Raw genomic sequence first — 21,976 nt, 5'->3', positions numbered from 1 at the left:
GTGAGTACCTCCTATGTACAATCAAAGGGAATACACTTATTTTGGTACCTTGTTGTGACTTTTAGTTGACTTGCTTGTTTTATTTATTATAGATTGAGTGCCTGAGTTATATATGCCATGTTGATTTTGGGATGAGTTGATCTAACATTGCACTTTCAAATTTTGATATTCCCAGTCATTTTGAATATGCATGTTGATCACAGATCATCTGCCAGAAATCGAGCGAATCAGCACGGTGAAGCTGATTGCGCTTCGAAGATCTTGTTTAATTGATGTGTCCCTTATTGCTGTTATGTACATATTGGAGGACAAATCCTACAGTATTTAGGAGTAAACTATTAATATGGATTTAGTATTGTCAGGGAAAATTATTACAAACAATGTAGCATGAAATCACATTTTTGTATATATATATATATATATATATATATATATATATATATATATATATATATATAATTTAAAACATTTATTTATTTGTGCAGGCATGGTAATCTATTATTATGACAGGGCAGCAGACTATTATTTTTGTAGTAGAAGAATGAGTTTTAATGCCCCCCCCCCCCCCCCTTGGTTTCAGTCTTGTATAGAAATTTCACATTCAAAAAAATAATATAGAAGGCTTAATAGTTTAGGAGGGAGGCACAGATAAATGGTGGTGTTGTCTTTCTAATACAATTCTTACCTTTTTTAAAAATAAAATAAGCATACATTTGTATGTTGATTATCTAGAAAATGCCTGCTGGAAGAAGTGGCGTTCCATAGTAATGGAAGAGGTTGGCTTCCCTCTTCTCCCAGCCCAGAAATGTGCACCGCCTCTTCCCCCAAGAACACACACAACCTGCACAGAGCTGACTGGCCACCTGAGGCTGCACTGGAAGGAGAGTTCACTAGAGAGAGAGGAGGAAATGGCAGAGAACCCAATAATCTCAAGCTTGGCCTTTCCTCATCTTTGCATGTCCCTTCAAAAGTGACGAGAGGGAACAAGGGCGGAGGGGCAGTGGTAAAATATGCCGTGGCTGAGTTTCTAGCTGGCTGAAAGGTGCAGTGTCGGAGGTGCTGAGGTAGCAGGGGGGCACAGTGCTGTGTGTGCTGGGAGGCAGGAAGGTTAAAAATTAGTAGTGCTAATAGGAACTGAATCAGAATATGACAATTTTTGTGAACCCTTACACTAGTGGCCAGTAGAGAAGTGTCCCCTTTTTATAATGATGGTCTGTTGAACTGTGACTCCTCACATTGATTGTCAGTGTATGGATGTCAGTGGAAAATTAACCCCTTACATTGATGGGCAATGTAAGTGGGTGATTGATGTCCACCATTGCTTATAGCTCATGGAAATACAGAACTGTCTGGAGCTACTGCAAATTGTTTAACAATCTTGGAGCTAAAGGAAATGCTAGAGCTGAACTCTGTAGCTGAAATTTAACACTTAAAGGATTAGTTCACTTTTTCGAACATGTTGCATGTACCACCCGTAATTAGGGTGGAACATGTTCCAGTAGCTATCGCCTCCCCCTACACTCCTTAGTGACAGTGGACGGGCATCTTCTCTGGGTGCCCGCTGTCACTGGTTAAAAATAACGTGGCCGTGTGGCCACATCATTCATTCAGATTCGGTTGTGAATGGCAAACTACAAATTCTGACAGCCTTTTGCATGTTGACTTGTACTTTCAATGGGGGTGAAGAAGGTGGCAGCACATCCAGGAAATAAAATCAACCTCTTTTATTGAATATGCATTAAAACATGAAACGTAAGATCCACAGATGCTCAGAAGAGTTTCACACTCCCGTGGTTACTCATTACGAATTGCCCCAGGTGTGCACGTTCCATTAAGACCACAAGCTGAGAGGTGGGATCAATCAATGGACGGGGAGAAAACCGCCCACCATTGGTGATCACAACCCATACAGCCCAGGTCTGCAGCAGAACAGCAAACATTGCAAGTAAAATTATGAAGTATGAACATACATATACAAAGTAAAAACATGAAACAAATAATTTTCATACAAATTAATAAATAATAAAAAGATAGAAAAAAGTAGGATGGAAACAAATCATTATGAAAACAGAACAAAAGGACTGAAAACTCATCTTTAAAAAAAAATAAAAAGAATGACATGCAGCGTATGTTCTATGGAAATGACCCAAAGATATTTCCACTTTAACAAACCATGAAATCTACCATATACCAGGGGTGGGAAAGTTCAATCTGAGCAGTCTGCTCGAATCCAGCGAGATTCCTGGAGGCTGGGACTGGCCAAGCACTACCAGTACATATCCCTTTAAGCTATCTTAAACAGAAAATCGTTGTAACCCAGAAGATACGGGTGTTCGTTTTTTAAGCTGGCCGGCTTGTTTTCATGTTGGATGCCTTGTTTATCTGAATTGATGCAAGTGAATACCTTATTTTTATCTATTAAATCGTGAGGATTTTACACCATTGTGAGTCCCTCTTCTGTTCACATATTTCCTGTTGGGCTGAGATGACCGATTCTAACAGCTTTAAGTTGGATAACCGGAGGGAATACCTGCTTTGAACACACCCTTACATGCTGTATTTGGTCTCCCTAAACAGAGACCAATAATATTCGGTAAGAGGCAGTGTTTGTCTTTGGAAGTGCTTTCTCATCACCTTTCCTGGGATGTTTTACAATTTCTGCACTGGGGACATCTTCATTTGAAACTTCTGTGTGGTGGACTGTTGGCTACAGAATTCATCTATCAAATATTTTTATCATTCATGTGTATTTATTTTTATATTTTTTTCACTGAGATAACTTTTCACTAAGAGCATTTATGCACATACTTTTATACTTTCTAAAGTATATAGGCATATAAGTCACAGCTCACTGTATCTGTTGTCATTCATATTTTGATATACCATTTTGCAGATAGCCGGGCAATCATATTAGCGCGATCTGCTTCCTGTTTTATGTATTTGTTTGGTGTGGTATAACACTTTTTGATCGCAGCTTTTATTTTTTATTTTTAATTTTCACTTATAGAACAAGCGCAATAATTTTTCCCTTTACCATATACCAGGGCAACATAGAAAAATAAAATAAACAATGAATCTGTAAACAAAAGTTATGTAAAAACAATGAATAAACCATCACAAATAATGTGTATCCCTAAATATGAATGCATTAAAAATGGCTTGTCACTCCCAGCCACAAACTATACCACACTACCAAATATATACTTTGCTCAGTAGGAAGTATGAATACCAAATATTAGTCTGCTTGTCTTCAGCAAACTGTTTGCGAGCTTTCTTGCGCTCTGCCCACAAACATCCGCATGGAAGAAAACCATCGGGCCTTCAGGAAAAAACGTAAGACTTATCTCTTCTGAAGGATAAGGACGACACTGGATGGAAATAAGCGCCTTGAGGCGATTCAGTTTGCATTTGTAGCGCTATACAAGTTATTCACTCACTTATCTTTGGTAGAGGCTTGCTACTTGGAAGACAGCCATGCTGACCAATTTGATGCAGTGTGCAGCGTATGGTCTGAGTACTGATAGGCTGAACCCCCTCCACCCCGTTAAACCTCTGCAGCAATGCTGGCAGCACTCATACGTCTTATTCCCAAAGACAGCCTTTGGATATGACGCTGAGCACATGCACTCAACTTCTTTGGTCGACCATGGCGAGGCTGTATTGTCTTGGCCACCGTGCTGCAGCTCAGTTTGCGGGTCTTGGCAATCTTCTTATAGCTTAGGCCATCTTTATGTAGAGCAACAATTCTTTTTGTTCAGATCCTCAGAGAGTTCATTGCCATGAGGTTCCATATTGAACCTCCAGTGACCAGTATGAGAGAGTGGGAGCGAGAACCCCAAATTTAATACGCCTGCTCCCCATTTTCACACCTGAGACCTTGTAACACTAACGAGTCACATGACACAGGGGAGGGTAAATTGCTCATTGGGCCCAATTTAGACATTTTCCCTGTAGGGATGTAGTCACTTTTGTTGCCAGCAGTTTAGACATTAATGGCTGTGTGTTGAGTTATTTTGAGAGGACAGAAAATTTACACTGTTATACAAGCTGTACACTCACTACTTTACATTGTAGCAAAGTGTAATGAAAATATATAGTAAAATATTTACAATAAGGTGAGGGGTGTACTCACTTTTGTGAGATACTGTGTAGTGCCTTCCAGGAGAGTGATTGCTTACCTATTAACAATAAGGCCCATTAAACCCCAAATTCAATTTTTTTTATATATATATATATATATATATATATATATATATATATATATATATATATATATATATATATATTTGTGTGTCTTCCTGTCTCACCTAGGTTTTATCTTGACTGGTTCCTAATTTCTGTATTAATTGGTCCATTAGCACTTGTTCACATTGAAATTGTGTGACTTCACCTGAAATCTCACGATTTCAAAACTGCATCTCAGTGCGACTTTGAAGACATCTGTGCGGCTTCCTGTTCAGGTGTCCTATGCAAGTTGCACCCGAAATCGCCAAGAGTAGTGCAAGAACTACTTTTTCAAAGCGATGCAGCACCGCAAAGTCGGTGTGGAACTGATTTGAAGAGTGCCATTGCTGACAATAGGGTGCGACTTGTCATGTGATTGTTACCTCTCAAATCGCATGACAAGTCACTCTAATGTTAACGAGGGTTTACTGTATTTGTTTAGCTATGGCTTTTATGTCCTCCAAGCTTTTGCACTGGGCATTACCTTCCCCAATTAATTTTCAGTGCTGGTGGTTAGGTAATTTTAAAAATCACTTTTTTTTTTAACCTAGTAGTATTTGAAGGAAGAATCCCCAGTTTTCAGGATTATACATATGTAGATGTTAATTTTCTTAGAGAAAGGGGTAATGGAATATCTGTATTTGGCATATTATTTACCATTTCTCTCCGAGCTATGCTATGAAAATTGCCATAAATTGAGTACTATCATGTTTTAATCACTTGCTGACCAGCTCACTTAAATATACTGCGGCAAGTTGGCAGAGCTGCGCGAACCGCAGTACCTGTATGGTTGCTTGTAGCGTTGGAGTTGTGGGCGGCACGCGCCGCCCCCAGCGCGCTCTTGTTCCCGCTGTGGGAGTGTGCCCGCAGGTTGGGCGGACTCTGTCTGCCGGTGACCCGCGATCTCCTAGTTCAGAGGCAGGATGGGCATCTGTCAGGATAAACAAGCGGATCCACCTTCTGACAGGGGACACAGATCCTGGCTATTGATAGTAAAAATAAATGACAGTTCCTAAATCTATCCCATAGTTTGGTTTGCGCAAAAGTTATCGTGTCTACAATCAATATACGCCTATTGTTTTTTTTTTTTCTACCAAAAATATGTAGAATATATATCGGTCTAAACTGATGAATAAGTGTGTGTGTAAGGGAGAGCGAGAGACTGGGCTTTTTTTGGGGGGAAATAGGTACAGGAACTCGATCACGATGGTGTCCCCCCCCCCCCCCCCCCCCCCGCCCCCGTCCGTTACACACACCCTCCAAACCACATCAAATAGTGGGTGTGGTCAAATTTCACTAACAGTGGGAGGGTCATTAAATACCAAGAGTTCAGGGGAGAGAGAGCTCTTTGTTTATAGCATAAAAACCGCAGAGGTGATCAAATGCCACCAAAAGAAAGCTTGGTCATTAAGGGGGCAAATTCTTCTGGGGCTTAGGTGGTTAAAATGTAGAGAAAACAAAAGTCAATCTTTCCTCATGTCACTAAAATGTAGTTGTCTGCTGATTCTGAGGTCATTGGTGATTTTTGTTCTCTCCTTTATTTTTATAAGCAAACATTGAAAGTACCCGTCTTTTAACAATTATTCTTTTTATTATGAAGACTGCCTCATGCAATTTAATTATTGTTATCATCATACTCACAATTGTCATTGTTCAGGTTGCTAATAATGTATTATTTTGCATGGAGATGGTTTCCTCTGTAGTGGAAAACTATTATTATGCTCCTGTTTGCTTCTCTCTCCTCCTTTTTTTTTTTTTTTTAAAGGAGTATTAAGGCAGTAAAATGGAAGTTTCCATCAGGGATAACACATTGCTGTTGATAGTTTTGTTATTCCCAATCCTATAGTGTGCTCCGGCATGAACTTTTGTTAACCTTGCTGGTTATAGATTAGATTCCCTCAGGAAAAAAATTTTGCTTCTCGTTTTTTGTAATCTTTTGTGTAGTGCCTTATTTATCTTGTTAAGTGCCGTGACCAAGTAGAAAGTAAAGATCATTCTATGGATTTAAATCGAAGACTCTACAAATAAATCATATTTACAGAGATGACACTGGTTCTTTGGAACCACCTTTTTTTTTTTTTTCTTCTTCATAAAAGCCAAGCTGCCTTCCACACCTTTTTCTTAATAACCTAACAAATAGTATTTACCGTACATACTATTTTATTCTAAGATAGTCTGGATGTTATTCCCATGTTTTTAGATGCAAGATCTCATAAATTAAATATCGTATTAGGACTGGACTTCAAAAGCAAATAGTTCTATCTTTTCATGACTTAAAGGGGTTGTAAAGGTAAAAACATCTGCCGATTTAGAGGCCCCCCTAACCCCTCCTTTACTTACCTGACCCCTCGAAAGTCCCGTGAACGCGCAGGCTTCTCGGCCGTCTTCCCGGCTCTGTCATTGGTTGATTGAAAGCAGCGCAGCCATTGGCTTACGCTGCTGTCAATCACATCCAATGACGTGGTGCGCCGGGGGACAGTGCCGAGTGATACAGTCGGCAGCTATGGCCACCGGCTGTATGTCGGGAGCATGCCCGTAAAGACTCAACACCATGAGAGCTCGCATGAAGGTGTTGAGTCCTTGCGGGGAGGAGCCGAAACAGCCGCCAAGGGACTCCAGAAGACCAGGTTTGGGGCCACTCTGTGCAAAACGAGCTGCACAGTGGAGGTAAGTATAACATGTTTGTTATTTTAAAAAAAAATAACTTTAGTGATCCTGTATATTGTATATATTGTACATAGCATGCATTTATTGCAGTTTGTTCCCAGTTCTTGCCCCTTAGCAATTGATCTTTCTAATATCATTCTTGTTAAAACCCAACTCCACTCAGAATATTTTGTTTTTCTTATGTATTTATTTTTAAAAGACTGGGGAAGGGGCAGAACCTTGGTGTGGTTTTTATTTGCAGTTTGTTTTCCCTGAAAAAATCTTTTGATGACATTCTTCCTGTCCTAGCGACTGTTCTGCTCTTACAAATACAGAAATAATTCCAAATTGCTTCACAGGGTCATAGACGGCAAGAAAAACACCACCCAAAATGGGCTTAAACCCAAGCTCTAGGCAACATTACATTTTTGACAGGATATAGTAAATTACTTAAAGCTGATCCCTAGGCTTCATTTAAAGTGATTGTAAATGATCACCTTGTAAAACAACCCATTCGGTTTAAAATAGAAATCAAAGGCAAAAAAAAATGTGATCATATTCTCTCTGTTCTTGGCTGCATAAGGGCTAGGGGAGGAGAAGCAACAGTAAAATGGCTGTGTAGCGGGGGAGTGTCAGGACAAATCTGATCATTGGAGGAGAGCATAGCTAGAGAACTGACCACAGTGTGCTCTCCTGCTTAGTGTGGGTAGTTTTTAATAGGAAAGCAGGAATACCAGGGATCTCACATAAATGAAGCAATAGAAAGAGAATGGTATACTTTTAGTACATGGTACAGCAAGCACACATCAGGAATCTAAAATGTTGGGGGAAACAAACACTTTAACTTGAAATAGTTTGTTCAGACAAAGCTGCTCAAAATGAACAATTTACTTCTCCAAAAATTGCAGCGGGTGTGTGCACTGTATTATCTTTGTAGCTTCCGCTATATATGGTATACACCACTGTGTGTCTGGCAGCAAGATGGGGGACTTCTGTCCCGCTCCTGGGACAAAATCAAGTCTGGCTGAGAGCTGCTCGGCCATTGAGTAGTAAGCTCTAAATTCTATGAATGAATGTAAAGGTTCCTCATCAAGTGTCAAAACAAAGTTAATGACCCCCCGACCCCCCCCCAAAGGCTCTGCAATTGCAATGTGGTTTGCCTGCACTGAATCGCATGGTACAAAACAACAATGCGATCCTGTTCCATAAAAGGTGTCTGCACTTCTTAGGTGCGATTTTAGCTACATTTTGAGCCTGATTGGAGCCCAATCACACTGAATCGCATGTGAATTGCACAGGAATGCAGTGTCTTTCCTGTGCGTTTTTACATGTGGGTTATAGTGTGAATTGGGGCTTATAGATTTTCTTTATGTTCAATCCCTCTGCATTTATTTCACTTTTTCACAGAACTGCTTGGAGTTTCCTACAGTGTAGCTGTATTTGATTAATATTTGGCCTTTGTTTTTCCTTCCTATAGACCAACCAGCTTTGTCCTATATAACTCCGGATCAACCAACAGCGACAAATTTTGACAGTTTACTTGGAGAGTTTGGTGGAAAGCAATTTAATGCTAATACTAATGTACTAAATGCTGTTGGCTCTGCTCAAGCCCGTAACCTATCCCGATATGAGGTATGATTTGTATTTTGCTGATTGACCACAATTATACTGTTGATCAATTTTTATATCAGTAATTAGCATTGTGTGTCCAGTACAGTGCCAAAGTTTCAGGCTTTCTAAATAATAATAATAATAATAATGCTTTCTAAATAATGTGATGAATATTATTTTTTTTAAATATTACTTATACTAATAATACTTAATTAAAAACATACAAAGTGGATAAACATAAAAACCTAAATCAAATTCGTATTTTGGTGTGTCCAGGTCAACTCTCATCAACTCTCCTAAGTGCTTTTTACAGTGTTTATTTTTATTTATTTTTTTAAAATGTGGAAGGTAACTTGTTTCATCAATGAGAACTGACCACAATTCTTTTGTGGGTTTTAGCAAGTCTTTGTTGCTTTTTTCTGTCTCTTTATGTAACCTCAGATTCAATGATGTTGCAATCAGGGCTCTGTGGGGGCCAGGTGGGCACTCCATCTTTTCCAGGATTACTTGTTTTTTTATTTGGACTCTCGCTGTATGTTTGAAGTCATTGTCTTACTGCAGAATGCATTTTGGACCTATTAGATATTTTGTTGATGGTATTACAAGATGAATATGTATCATCTGCCTATAATTTTCAGCAATGTGGAAGTTGTTCATTCTGAACAAATTCAACCCCATTTTTGCAGGAATGCTGCGCCAAACCTGCAAGGAACCGCTATCATGCTGTTGCTCGCAGGAGCTCAGGCATGTCCCACTGTCCAGGCCATCCATAAATAAACTGCTTTCTGTTACAGCCAAAAAATCTAATTTGGATGAATGGGTCCAAAGTACTTGCAGCTGTAGGCCATGTGCACGGCTTACATGTGCGGAGAGTCATGCACAGTGGATTATTTTTTTTTTATATAAATAATATTTTAACCTATATTATTTTGTTGATCATTAGCACCTGGTTGGTATAATTATTTAATTGTGCACTGTAACATGGTCCTGCAAAATTCTTAAAGGTGAACTGAATCTCAATCAACATTAAAGCGGTAGTAAACGCTGCCTTTGCACTTGTACCTACATATAAGCCTGTAATAAGGCTTACCTGTAGGTACAATGAATATCTCCTAAACATGCGGTGTTAAGGAGATATTCATACTGGATGCAGCCGGTGACATCACCGGTGCATGCACTCTGTAGGGACGGCATGTTCTCTTTAAACAAAATGAATAACTATGTGATTGATATAATCTTCCATTTGGGTTCTTCTGGGTTAAGTGGTATAATATAAAAATATACTCGAGTGCAAACTTTGTACCACATTTTATATACATAATAAAGGCGCAGTTCTATTTATAACAATGTGTTCAGTTCCTCTTTCTGAGTACATATAAACACAGGTAAATTGAATCGCCACTGTTATTCTCATAAACCATTTTATTGTGGGGTTGTTTGTGATAAATTTAGAATGACCTGGGTAATAACCCACAACATTAACATTACGGATATGATAGAGAAAAAAAAAAATTGGATGGCACTTTATAAGGATTATTGCAGTGGGATAGATTATTTTATGCATGCCACTAATTTCCCTGCATATAGGGTAAAAACTGCTGCCCCCCAAAAAATACCTGTTTGGATATGGAAGAACCATCAATGGTAAATATAGTTGTCCAATGACTGCTCCTGGTATTCGCTGCATTATCTATTGTTCCCATGTGGGATCTGGAAATTCTGCTTAGAAGCAAGTAGCTAGATCTTTCAGATTTGGTCATCTGTGTCACTCAGTGAAAAGTTGAGCACAGGAAAGTGCAGGTACTAATGCAGATTATTTCAGTAATGTACTTGTTAAAAAAAAAAGGATGTGAAATGTGCATTTAGCCCTGGTTCACACTGGTGCGATTTGACATGTCAAATCAGTGGCATTTGCCGGCAATGGCACCATCCTAATCGGTGCGGCCCTGCATCTGCGGCTCTGCACCGGTTTGAAATAGTAATTTCTGTACTTTTTTTTTGCGATTTCAGCCCGCGATTTACATTGCCATCTGTGCAGAAACGGCACAGATGTCTCTGTAATCGTGACCGGAATCGGGACTGACAAGCGGGAGTAAAGCCCTGCGAGTTCAGCTAAACCTGGGCTTAAATGCAATTAGTTAAAGTACCGGAATGTGTCTTTTATATCACCAGCATTTATCTGGGAGGGTCGGCACTAGCAGTCAGTCAAGGAATGCTGGAATGAGTGATGTCCTCAATCTGTAGTTGCTTATTTATTGTGCACTTATTGGCTGGTGTCCTGGGCCAAGCTGTATATAACTGAAGATTTGGTCTGGGCCCTGCTTTGTGTACTGCAGTTCAGCCAAACTTGGAGGTTGCAAGAGGCTTCTGTTGATTTCTGATGCAGTTCTGTGCCAATCATCAAGCTCTTCCACCCCCTCCAGCTCCAGATGGGATTTTTTTCTTACACATGGGGCTCCACTACAGTGTTGCAGGCTTAGGCTTGCACATGCAGGCATTTTCAGCATATATTCTGAGATCCTCAATGCCAGAGTACTCCCAAAGGGCAAAGCTGCCGGGTTCCCTGTAGCCAAATCTAGCACTCTGTACTAGCAGGGAAGCTGGAGCCTGGTGTGCATCAATTTGAAGGGCTGTCAGATGCACAGGCAGCCAGAGCCCCCATATCTCCACCCCCATTCCAGGAGTTAGCAGGACACCGCGCCCCCGCTGAGCCATGGCCCCAGTCTACCGCAACAGCTAAAGTTTGTCAGAGCAGACAGGAAGCCAGGTCATGGCAGGTGGAAGACTCTGGCCTGGTGGTTGAGATCCACTGTTCTAGGTCAATAAGTAAACTTGCGTTCATATGTTTTATTTGTGCTAACCAAATTTTTTTATTTTTTTTGTAGTATGGTGTACCTATTCTTACTCCAGACTCTTACCTAAAGCTTCCAGCTCCTCTGGGGACAAAAACGTGTGTTGGCAGTAACCCTATAGGTAAGCTAAGTTCATGTTGCATGGTAAATACGGCGTGTCGTCTTTCGGCATTAAAAAAAATGACATTTTTAAAAACGTAATTTAAAATCATTGTGTATGGGCTTCACATCGTTTTTCGGCTTCTGAAAAACGACAACATTTTTTTCCGAACATGCTGCATTTTTTAATGTCGTTTTTTAACCACTTCCAGACCTGCTCATGTATATATACGTCCAAATTTTAAAGATGGATATGCCGGTAACGGCAGCAGCTGCTGCCACAACCGAGGTATCTATCTTTAGCATGAGCGGTCCTGTACACGATAATGGCGGTCTCCGCGGCAGATTCACAGCGAGATCGCCGTTATCGGTGGCGGGAGCGGGGCCTCTCCCGCGCCCTCCACCGCTTACCGTAGCCATCGGTAGCGGCGGAGGCGATCGGGACCGTTCGGCAGCTGACTGGGGACGGGACTGAAGGAAAAATCTCCTTCGCCCGTCCCCATAGCTCTGCTGGGCGGAAGTGGCGTCAAAACGTCAGTCCCGCCCAGCCTCTTAAAGAAACATTTTTTTTTTTGTCATTTGAAAAAATGACATTTTCAAATTTTTTCTTTTTTTTTGCATTTTAGTCTAATTATGAGATCTGAGGTCTTTTTGACCCCAGATCTCATATTTAAGAGGACCTGTCATGCTTTTTTCTATTACAAGGGATGTTTACATTCCTTATAATAGGAATAAAAGTGATCACATTTTTTTTTTCAGTGTAAAAAGTAATAAAATAAAAATAAATAAGAAAACAAAAACATTTTTTTTAAAGCGCCCCGTCCCGACGAGCTCGCGCGCAGAAGCGAACGCATACGCGAGTAGCGCCCGCATATGAAAACGGTGTTCAAATCACACAAGTGAGGTATCGCCGCGATCGTTAGAGCGAGAGCAATAATTCTAGCCCTAGGCCTACTCTGTAGCTCAAAAAATGCAACCTATAGAATTTTTTAAACGTCGCCTATCGAGATTTTTAAGGGTAAAAGTTTGACGCCATGCCACGAGCGGGCGCAATTTTTAAGCGTGACATGTTGGGTATCATTTTACTTGGCGTAACATTATCTTTCACAATATATAAAAAAATTGGGCCAAATTTATTGTTGTCTTATTTTTTAATTCAAAAAAGTGATTTTTTTCCAAAAAAAGTGCGCTTGTAAGACCGCTGCGCAAATACGGTGTGACAAAAAGTATTGCAATGACCACTATTTTATTCTCTAGGGTGTTAGAAAAAAATATATATATAATGTTTGGGGGTTGTAAAAAATTATCGTGTGTGGGCTAAAACTACGTTTTTAACCCGCGCATGCCCAGAAGCGAGTTATGAGACGGGAGCGCTCGTTCAGGTAAAACTACCATTCATAATGGAGTAAACACATTCATCACGCTGTAACAGACAAAAAGGCGTGAATTGTCTTTTACAAGGAATCGGCTAAAAGCAGCCCAAAGGCGAATAGAACTTCCCCTTCAAAGTGCCGTCGTACGTCGCCGCGCTTTGTTCATCATTTTTTAAAAACGATGGTGTGTGGGCAACATCGTTTTTAATGATGAAGTTGGAAAAACGTTTTTTTTTTTTTGCCGAAAAATGTAGGTTTTTTTTCGTGTCGAAAAATGACCGTGTGTACGCGGCATTAGATTTGACTTCTGAACCCTGTCATGAAAATCTTAACTTTTCATAACTTCTACCTTTGCTTTATGTGTGCGTGGATTAGACATCTTGATGGTAGTGCCAAACACAATGAGGATGTATATAATGCAGAAAATGTTGGCATCCGGTAACATTTCTGTGTACTGTAATTAGAGTAATTAAAGATTATTACCAATGCTATGATTGTTTGTACATTGCTTATTGCTTTATTAACCAGTTTTGGGCATACTACATATGTAAAAATAAAATAAAATCATTACTCAGAGTTTGTGTAGTATGTCCTGTCCTTCTATACTTCTGCCGCTCTCCTCCCTTGTAAAATCATATTTGGCATCAGCTGTTAAAGTATCTGCTGTCATAAAAACATTTCAGTGTTTGTAAACCCTGTTCAGAAGAGATACACAGTAACAATGTTTCTTTTGTATCTTCTCTATGTTATTCTTCTGGAGCTCAAAGGCATGAGCTTTGATCTGTATATGTCAGTAAGACCTCATTCCCGCTACTCAATCTTCATGCGATTCTACATGTCGCATGGGGCAGCCCTATGAACGTTTGTCACACGAAAAGAAGCTCCGGCTCTTTTTCGGGCGACAAGCTTCATGCGCTTTTTAGGCTCCATTCACACTTCGTGATTTGTAATCGCAGCCAGAGCTGCCGCGATTTTGCCTGTGATTCCAAATTGTGTGGCAGTCACAGCACAACACACGGCATGCAGTAGGGTGCCATTAACCTTCAATGTCACCCTAAACGCAATGCAATTTTGCAGCCATCGTTCTGCAACAGGATAAAATGGACATGGGGCAGCGCGTGCGACACGCAGAATCTTGTGAAAATTGTGTTGTCAAAATTCAGTAGCAGGAATGCTCATTCCCACTACGCGATAATCTGAATAAGTCATTCCTGACAATATATGCAGATCAAAGCTCATGCCTTTTTATCTGCAGGTTAATAAAACTGAGTAGATACAGAAGTAACATTGTTACCGTGTCTCTCTATCTCCCTTTTGAACAGTGTTTAAGAACACTGAGTCAGTTTTATGACGGCAGATACTTCAACAGCTACTGGATATACACAACAACTCCCAACTGTTATTTTACAAGGGACAAGAGCAGCAAAAGGACTGCAAGACCGGGCATAATACAGACAGGGCAGATAATGTGAGCAGCGTGGTTTACCGTGATTGCAGCGCAGTCACGTCGCACAACAATCGCAGCACATTGCATTTGGGATGCTATTGAAGGTTAATGATACCCAACGCGCACTGCGCAATCGCAGTCAGAATTGAAGCGATTCTGCCCACAATTCCAAATCGTGAAGTGTGAAGCGTGCACAGGTGCAGCCCAATGTACCCACAGTTTCACGTAGACCCCTATTTGGTCCTGACCGTGTGAAATGGTCTTTTTCAGAAATCGTGCCAGATTCCACAGCATAAACAGGAGGTGTCAATCCCTTGTGTTCCTTTTAAAAAAACAGATTGAAAATTCTTGTAGACAGAATTATTATTTTTTACCAATAATTATTTTTGTTTTAATAGGCTTTTTGGAGAGACAGAATTTTACATGCACTCAAGATGTACAGCTAGAGAATTGTTCAGTTCCTGTCTTGACCCTGAGAACTTATTCAGGCATTCAGATCTTACCTGTAAGTGGTGAAAATGTTATATGTATTTTTAAAGTGCCAGTTTGGGTACCTTGCAACATTTGATATTTGACTTTTTTTTTTTAACAGGTACCAAATTCACAAAGTGGGGTAAGCGCTGCATCATATACTGAATATCTTTAAATGTACTGCTCCTAGTCAAGTAAAAACTACATTTTTTATGAACAAGAAAAAAATGTGTTTTAAAATGTTGACACTTTGAAAAACATAATGGAATTAATGGCAATTATCTAGGCAGATCAGTTTTTTTTTCCCCCATAAGATTTTTTTATTAAAGAATTGGCAGTTTTTTTTATTGCCTATATTATATCAAATAACCCTGTGCTTGTCCCAAAGAGTAATCATTTATGTCCTCATTCTTGTTATTTTTCACCGCAGATTAATGTGACTGTGCAGGCTGTTACAATGCAGTCTATTGATGGCACTCTTGTTAGAGGAAATGTTAGTGAGCAGACACCATCCTATAACAGTAGTACACAAATCTGTACCAACGTGGTTCTGGGGGTAAGTTTTCTACTTTACATGATTGAAATGTTAGTCCTAGACTGTTCATGTGCAGGCGCATGTAATTTTGGGCAGACAGTATGTACAGTTACAATACAATTTAATACAGGAGGAATCGGAGGACCCTGCTCGCTAGAGCTTACAATCTAAAAGGGGAAGTCAAGTGATACAAAAGGTAATACCTGTGGGGGGATGATCTCATGGGGAAAATAGAAATAGTTAGGTGTGGGCAGAATAGGCTTCTCTGAAGAGGAGGGTTTTCAGAGATCCTCGAAAAGCAAGCAGCGTAGGAGACAGTGGGCAGATTAGGGTAAGGAGTTCCACAGGATATTCAATGCTAGGAAAAGGCCTGGAGGCGAGCTTTGGAGGGGGGGAGGAGGTGACAGGGGAGCTAGAAACGGGAGGTTTTTGGAGGAATGAAGGGAACGAGTAGGTTGGTATCCAAAATCCCATGGTTTTCAATTGTGCCTGTTCACTTTTTAACATAGTCGAGGGAATTCATAAAGGGTGTCAGACACCCTTTAGAATTACTTTGGGGTGCAGCACCAAACGTGTCACCACACTTGACACTCCTTCCTCGATGCGCTTATTCATGCCCTCTCTGGCCACTTTGCCTGTCACACTGGCAGGCGTCTGGCCAATAAGTTTTATATTAGGGGTGGGCAAATTCATAGCCTATATTCATTCCAATAAGTGGCTTTTAAGGCCTCTTGCACACTGCACCTTGAAAAAGCTCAGTACAGCATTTTTTTTTTACTGAGCTAAAATACAACCCATTAATTTGTAATGTGCCTACACACAGGTGCTTAAACAAGCACTGTGTATTCTTCAGTAAAAAAAAAAAAAGAAAGGAGAAAAATCTGTATTTTTGGTCAGTAATTTACGCCTCATGCGTGCAATTGTGCAATATGTGCAAATGTCCATTAATACATTGTGAATGCAAGAATAAGTCTGCGTGGAAATGTGTAAAATTGCGCAGGCGCATATTCGCGAAATAACACCATAATAATCGGCTGAAAAAATAGATGCTCAAACAGGAGTATCCTGTGCAAGAGGCCTAAAGTGGAAGTAAAGTTCCACACATACCCTTTTCCACACATTACCTATAGGTAAAGCTTACCTAATTGGTAGTGTAAATATCTCCTACGGGCAAGACGGGTGAAGATGGGAGCCCGCTGCAGCTCTGAGATCTCAGCGCGAGAGGACTTTGTTTTAAGGCAAGTTTAACATAATATGCTAGTATGTGATGCATGCTAGCACATTACACCTTTACCTTGCAGGGTGTAAAAGGGGAAAAAAATGACAGCGGTTTACAACTGCTTTAAATCCGCCCACTGCTGTGCACTGTCAGTCAAAAGTAAAGTGGACCTGATGGGGGACTAGTCTCTGTTACTCATCAGGCTTCGCCCAGTGATAAGTAATTTCCCAGATATGGGCAATGCCCATATTCGAGAAACAACATTAGCTGTATCCCCGGCCCTTTTGTTTACATTTAGCGTTCAGCCAAGGAATCTCCCAGCCAGCAGCTAAATGGGGCCAATGAAACTGCTCTGTGTTGGCAGCTGTCACATACATGTCAGATACAAACACAGGCACGGCCCGCTCCGAGTAGTGGCATATCTCTGTACGCCAGCTCAGTATTGGTCTTAATTACCCCATTGTTTCCTAATCTGAGAACTGGGGGTAATTCTTTAAGAATTTGTTACTGCCTTTTGAAATTCTTAAAATGGCGATAGTAAGAACTACTTCAATTTGCCGCATATATCTGTAATGTTACCAACACTGGCACAAATGCTTGCCGAAATTAGGTGCAAGTAGTTCTTAACGGAACTGCTGTTCAAAATATGCGGATAAAGCTTTATTAAAACTTGTCAATTAGACATCAATGGGAGTGCCTGAAAAACATGAGAAAATGCATGTATTATGCATTTTCTTTCATGTAGTAACTAGTTTTTAATTGGCTAAAAATAATTCTAAAAAAAACCTTGAGCCCCAGGCACCCACAAAAATTACTGTGCAAACACTCAAAAGGAAAAATAAAAGCCAGAAAAATTACCAATGACCGTGTAAATACAGTCTGACATCATAAAGACGCCTGCTGTATGTTTACATTAATCACGTTATAGCCACAGCTGATCACAGATCGCGGGCCAATCACAGCAGCCTTTTACCATGTGATCAGTTGTGTCCAATCGCAGCTGATCCCAATATAAACAGACTCGCCAGTTATTGGCCGTACTTTCCTCACGCACTGTCACAGCGTGAGGAAAGTGGAACCGGTCACTGGCAAGTGTGACAGGGGACATGTGCACAGATAATCAGGGCACTCCTCATTAGTCCCCATCAGTGCACATCACCGAAGCAGGAAAATTACTTATTGGCAAAAAAAAAAATGTTATTCAAATTTTTTGGTCTTTTTTTCATTTATTTAGCAAAAATACCACCAAAAAAAGTGCTATTTGTCTGAAAAAAATGCTAAAAATTTCATATGGGTATTGTGTTGCATGACCACACAATTGTCATTCAAAGTGCGACAAATTGGCCTGGGAAGGAAGGGAGTTGTGAATGTGTCCTGGTATTGAAGTGGCTAAAGGTAGAAAGTGTAATATTAATAATATAGTATAAAATTATAGGATAAAGTCACATTTTTTTTTTTTTTTTTTTTTAATAGAGCCTCTTTTGTAAATGTTATTTTCGCTAACACTTATAGTTACAAAGGTAAACATGACTTTAAAGTGCTTTTACTGCTTGTTCTGAATACTGGGTTTTATTTGTTCTTCCAATACCAACGTCATATAAAGTCACAAACACAAAACACACCTCCTTTATTGGAAATGTATGAAAACACTAATAAAACCCATATTGTGTGGTGCTCTCCTTCCACGGCACAATCTCATGAACACTTCCACATTTCACTTGCCAAATGTGATTTCGTCATGTACAGTACATATGCTCAACATGTTTTGTTTAAACAGACTTTCTCAAGAGCTGGCCATCCCTAACTTTATACCATTATGTTAACCCTTACACAGCCCTATATCTCCTGAATGAGAAACATAAAAATGATGTTACAATAATTTTTATTGAAATGTTTCACCGTACAATCGTGAAAAGCGATGCAAAATTGTAGAGGTATATCCATATAGCTTCAGAAAAAAATTAGAAACGCCATGTCATCTAATAAGGGAAACTGCATTATCAAGAAGAGCCAACAGCAAATAAAACATGGATCGATCAAATACTGTAATACCGCACACATTGTCTTTTAAAATAAATGAAAAATCCATGCATAACTCCTGAAGGAAAGGGGAGAGGGAGAAAGGGAAAAGCCACATTTTAAGAGTAAGGATGACCAACAAGGGGTCAGGGTAGTATCACCCAGTACAGGAAATTATATTATGCAAGTAAAGGACCTGCCACTCCAAGGGAGGGTATCAAAAACTTAAAGGGGTGTTTCGGGAAAAAAATAAAAATAAATTAAAAGCCAGCAGCTACATACTGCAGCTGCTGGCTTTTAATAAATGGAGACTTGCCTGTCCTGGTGTCCCTCGATGTCGGCACCGCAGCTGACGTTTCTCATCAGCTGTCGGGTGCTGCTGTCTCCATTGCGGGTAAGGGAACCCTACTGCGCATGCGCGAGGCCCCGCTCCTCTCTTCTATTAGTTCGGCGGGAGGAGGGAGCCCCGCTGTGACGTCGCAGCCGGACTTCCGGAAGTGGGAAAGGATACCCGTCTTTGACAGGTATCCTGTCCCCCCCTTCCCCCCTTGAAAGGTGTCAATTGTGGCAACGGGGGGGGGGGGGAATCCGATGAGCGGAAGTTCCACTGTAGTCTGAAGCTCCACTTTAATGACATTTTATATGTGATAAATATAGGACTGAAGCTTGTTACATTGGTTAGAGCGCTTATAAAGACATGCATATTTAAGATTCAAATGACCACCTGGATAAGTATCATGGAGAAAAAAAAGAAAAGAAAAAAATTTGAAGAAGATAAAAAAAAAAGAGAGGCCCCGCTCTGTCTTTTTTTTTTTTTCTTCAAACTTTTTTCTTTTCATTTTTTCCGCTCATCGGAAAGAAGAATGAAAGAAAAGTGTCCAGCAACACTCCCGTTGACCCGTACCCACCCAGCTCCCTCACTATGTAGGCAACTGTAAATATTTTTATATAGGGGTAGGCAACTGTAACGCTGTGTTTGCATGCTGCATTGTAGAATATGCATTATATCTCATGGCCGGGGTCTATATTTTGATTCTAACATGACACTGGACATTTTCAGAATAAAGAATTTTATAATATCATTTGTCTTCCTTTTTTGACCCTGGTACATTGCTGGAAAAAAGCCCCACTGGGGAAATTTTTCTATACTGTAACTATTTAAGCCAAGGAAGACCCCACCCTGCCAACTTTAGCTTGCTTTTCCCTCAGGATGCTTACCAATTTTTAAGACCAGAAAGGGGAAAGCCGCCTCTTAAGTGCATTATTGATGAGACATTTATTTAAAAAATCCAAATTGACCACTCACATGTAAATAGAAGATACAGGCTCATCTACATGGTGACCATCCACTGGATAACTTGGCAAACTGTTTTTACTGCTGCAAGGGGAGAGGAAGCTGGTCAATCTCATCCAAATTCACAGCAGAAGTGAACGATCTGATGGGACGCAGAGTGGAATAGGGGGAAGCGTGATGCATTTTCAGAGCATGCGCAATGTTGCACATGAGCGGGCACTTCTTTCTCCAGCTAACGAATGGGTTTAGGAGAGCCATATAAATACAAATGAGTCAATGTAGAACCACATTACCCAGCAAGGACAAAAACACTTTCAAAATTATTCAATTTCTGCTTACCAATTTTTCCTGGACCATAATCCATATTTTGTTTTTATTGACAACATTGTCTAACTTCCATGATTTCTACGCCCGGCTATAATAATTTTTGCGGATATAAAAAATAAGTGCGCAAGTATTTGGGTGTCTCATCCAAAAGATTGTTAAACAATGCTTATGCTATCTTAGCATTTTTGGCAATATTGACCCCTGTTACGTAGTAGATAAGGTTTAAAATCCGAATCCAGAACTGCTGTGCTCCCGGACAGGTCCACTATATAGTTACATAGTAGGTGAGGTTGAAAAAAGACACTAGTACATCAAGTCCAACCTGTGTGCCTGCGCTTTTAGGTCAGTATAATGTGGTACATGGTGCCCTCGCCACCACACAGAAACCTAACCAATTATAATTTTATTTCCCTTAAGGTATTGACAAGATAGCATTGCACATGGTAAAGAGTTGGCTTTTGGATTAGAAAAACTGCTATGTGAATATTTCATGGCTAGTGCTCTGTTTTTATCATCATTTCTGTAAATGGATCATTTATTAAGAAATTTTAACCAGTTTTGTCATTCCAATCAGGTCCATCTGTCTGTTTTTTTGGGTGGCCCTGATCGCAAGGTCCATGGACAGGGGGATGTCCCATTTACTTCTGAGTGTGGATTGGGTCCTTATCTGTTTTTCCAGACCTAAACGTTATGGATCGGAGGTAGCCTGATGTAAAAGGACACCAATATAGTCCATTTACATCTGGCTGCCTCTAGTGCCATCATCTGTCCACTGTGTAAGAGCGGGCAAAAACTGAACACGCACAGATGTTGAAACACTGACATCTGTCCCATTCAGCTCTGATTCTGCAGAGAAGATGAGTTAATTTTATATGTGAAATTTTAAGGTTAAGAAATGTAAGTTGAGAGATGAAATCACTTGCTGACTGTCTCATCATTAGACTGGAGGTACACAGGGGGTTATTAGTTGCTTAATCGAGCAACCAAAATTGCTAGCGATTAATCAGTAGGAGTAGTTGTAACTAATTGGTAGATAGATGGAACAGAAGACATCCTATGAAAAAAGCTACACCAATAGCTTATAGTTGCATACAGTAGCAATCAATCTCACATGATCACACAGTGCTCCAATCGTGTGCCACAACTTGCAAGCTGAAGAACATTCTCTACATATTTAGTGAGATAACTTACCAGTAATTACAGGATGTCCTACATCGTGCAGGCAGGTGGATCTTGGGGAAATCTTCACCCCAGGGCCCTTTCCTCTTCATGTGTCTGGACTTTCAGTGCTGTGGGAGTTAACCATTTTGGGTCTTATGTGAAATGGTTCCTAATGAGAACCCACCTCTTCCGTCTTCCTCCTCCATTGAGAAACATTATTTTTATTCTGTTTACAAATATCAAAATTGGATACAATTTTTTTTTTTTTACATGAACGCTATCGAAACTACAGTATCTCACAGAAGTGAGTACACCCCTCGCATTTTTGTAAATATTTAAGTATGTCTTTTCATGGGACAACACTGAAGAAATTACACTTTTCTACAATGTAAAGTAGTGAGTGTACAGCTTGTGTAAATTTGCTGTCCCCTCAAAATAACTTGACACACAGCCATTCATGTCTAAACCGCTGGTTAAAAAAAAGTGAGTACACCCCTAAATGAAAATGTCCAAATTAGGTCCAATTAGCCAATTTCCCTCCCCGGGGTCATGTGATTTGTTAGTGTTGCAAGGTCTTAGGTAGGAATTGGGAGCAAGTGTGTTAAATTTGGTGTTATCGCTCTCTCTCATTCATACTGGTCACTGGAAGTTCAACATGGCACAGAACTCTCTCCGAGGATCTGAAAAAAAGAATTGTT

General features: G+C 40.1%; 1 protein-coding gene across 2 annotated transcripts in view; it reads left to right on the top strand.

Annotated features, from left to right (window-relative positions):
- Positions 1-21,976, top strand: part of TCTN1 (tectonic family member 1) — a 90,010-nt gene that overhangs the window by 18,396 nt on the left and 49,638 nt on the right. For both annotated transcript variants that reach the window (XM_040346620.1, XM_040346612.1), the window contains exons 4-8: positions 8,348-8,502; positions 11,367-11,454; positions 14,651-14,757; positions 14,845-14,865; positions 15,154-15,279. In XM_040346620.1, coding sequence (XP_040202554.1) covers positions 8,348-8,502; positions 11,367-11,454; positions 14,651-14,757; positions 14,845-14,865; positions 15,154-15,279 — 497 coding nt within the window. The remainder of the gene's footprint in view (positions 1-8,347; positions 8,503-11,366; positions 11,455-14,650; positions 14,758-14,844; positions 14,866-15,153; positions 15,280-21,976) is intronic.

This window comes from Rana temporaria, chromosome 1, assembly GCF_905171775.1.
Source record: "Rana temporaria chromosome 1, aRanTem1.1, whole genome shotgun sequence".
Classification (NCBI taxonomy): Eukaryota; Metazoa; Chordata; class Amphibia; order Anura; family Ranidae; genus Rana; species Rana temporaria.
This window is presented reverse-complemented; position numbering and strand designations above follow the sequence as displayed.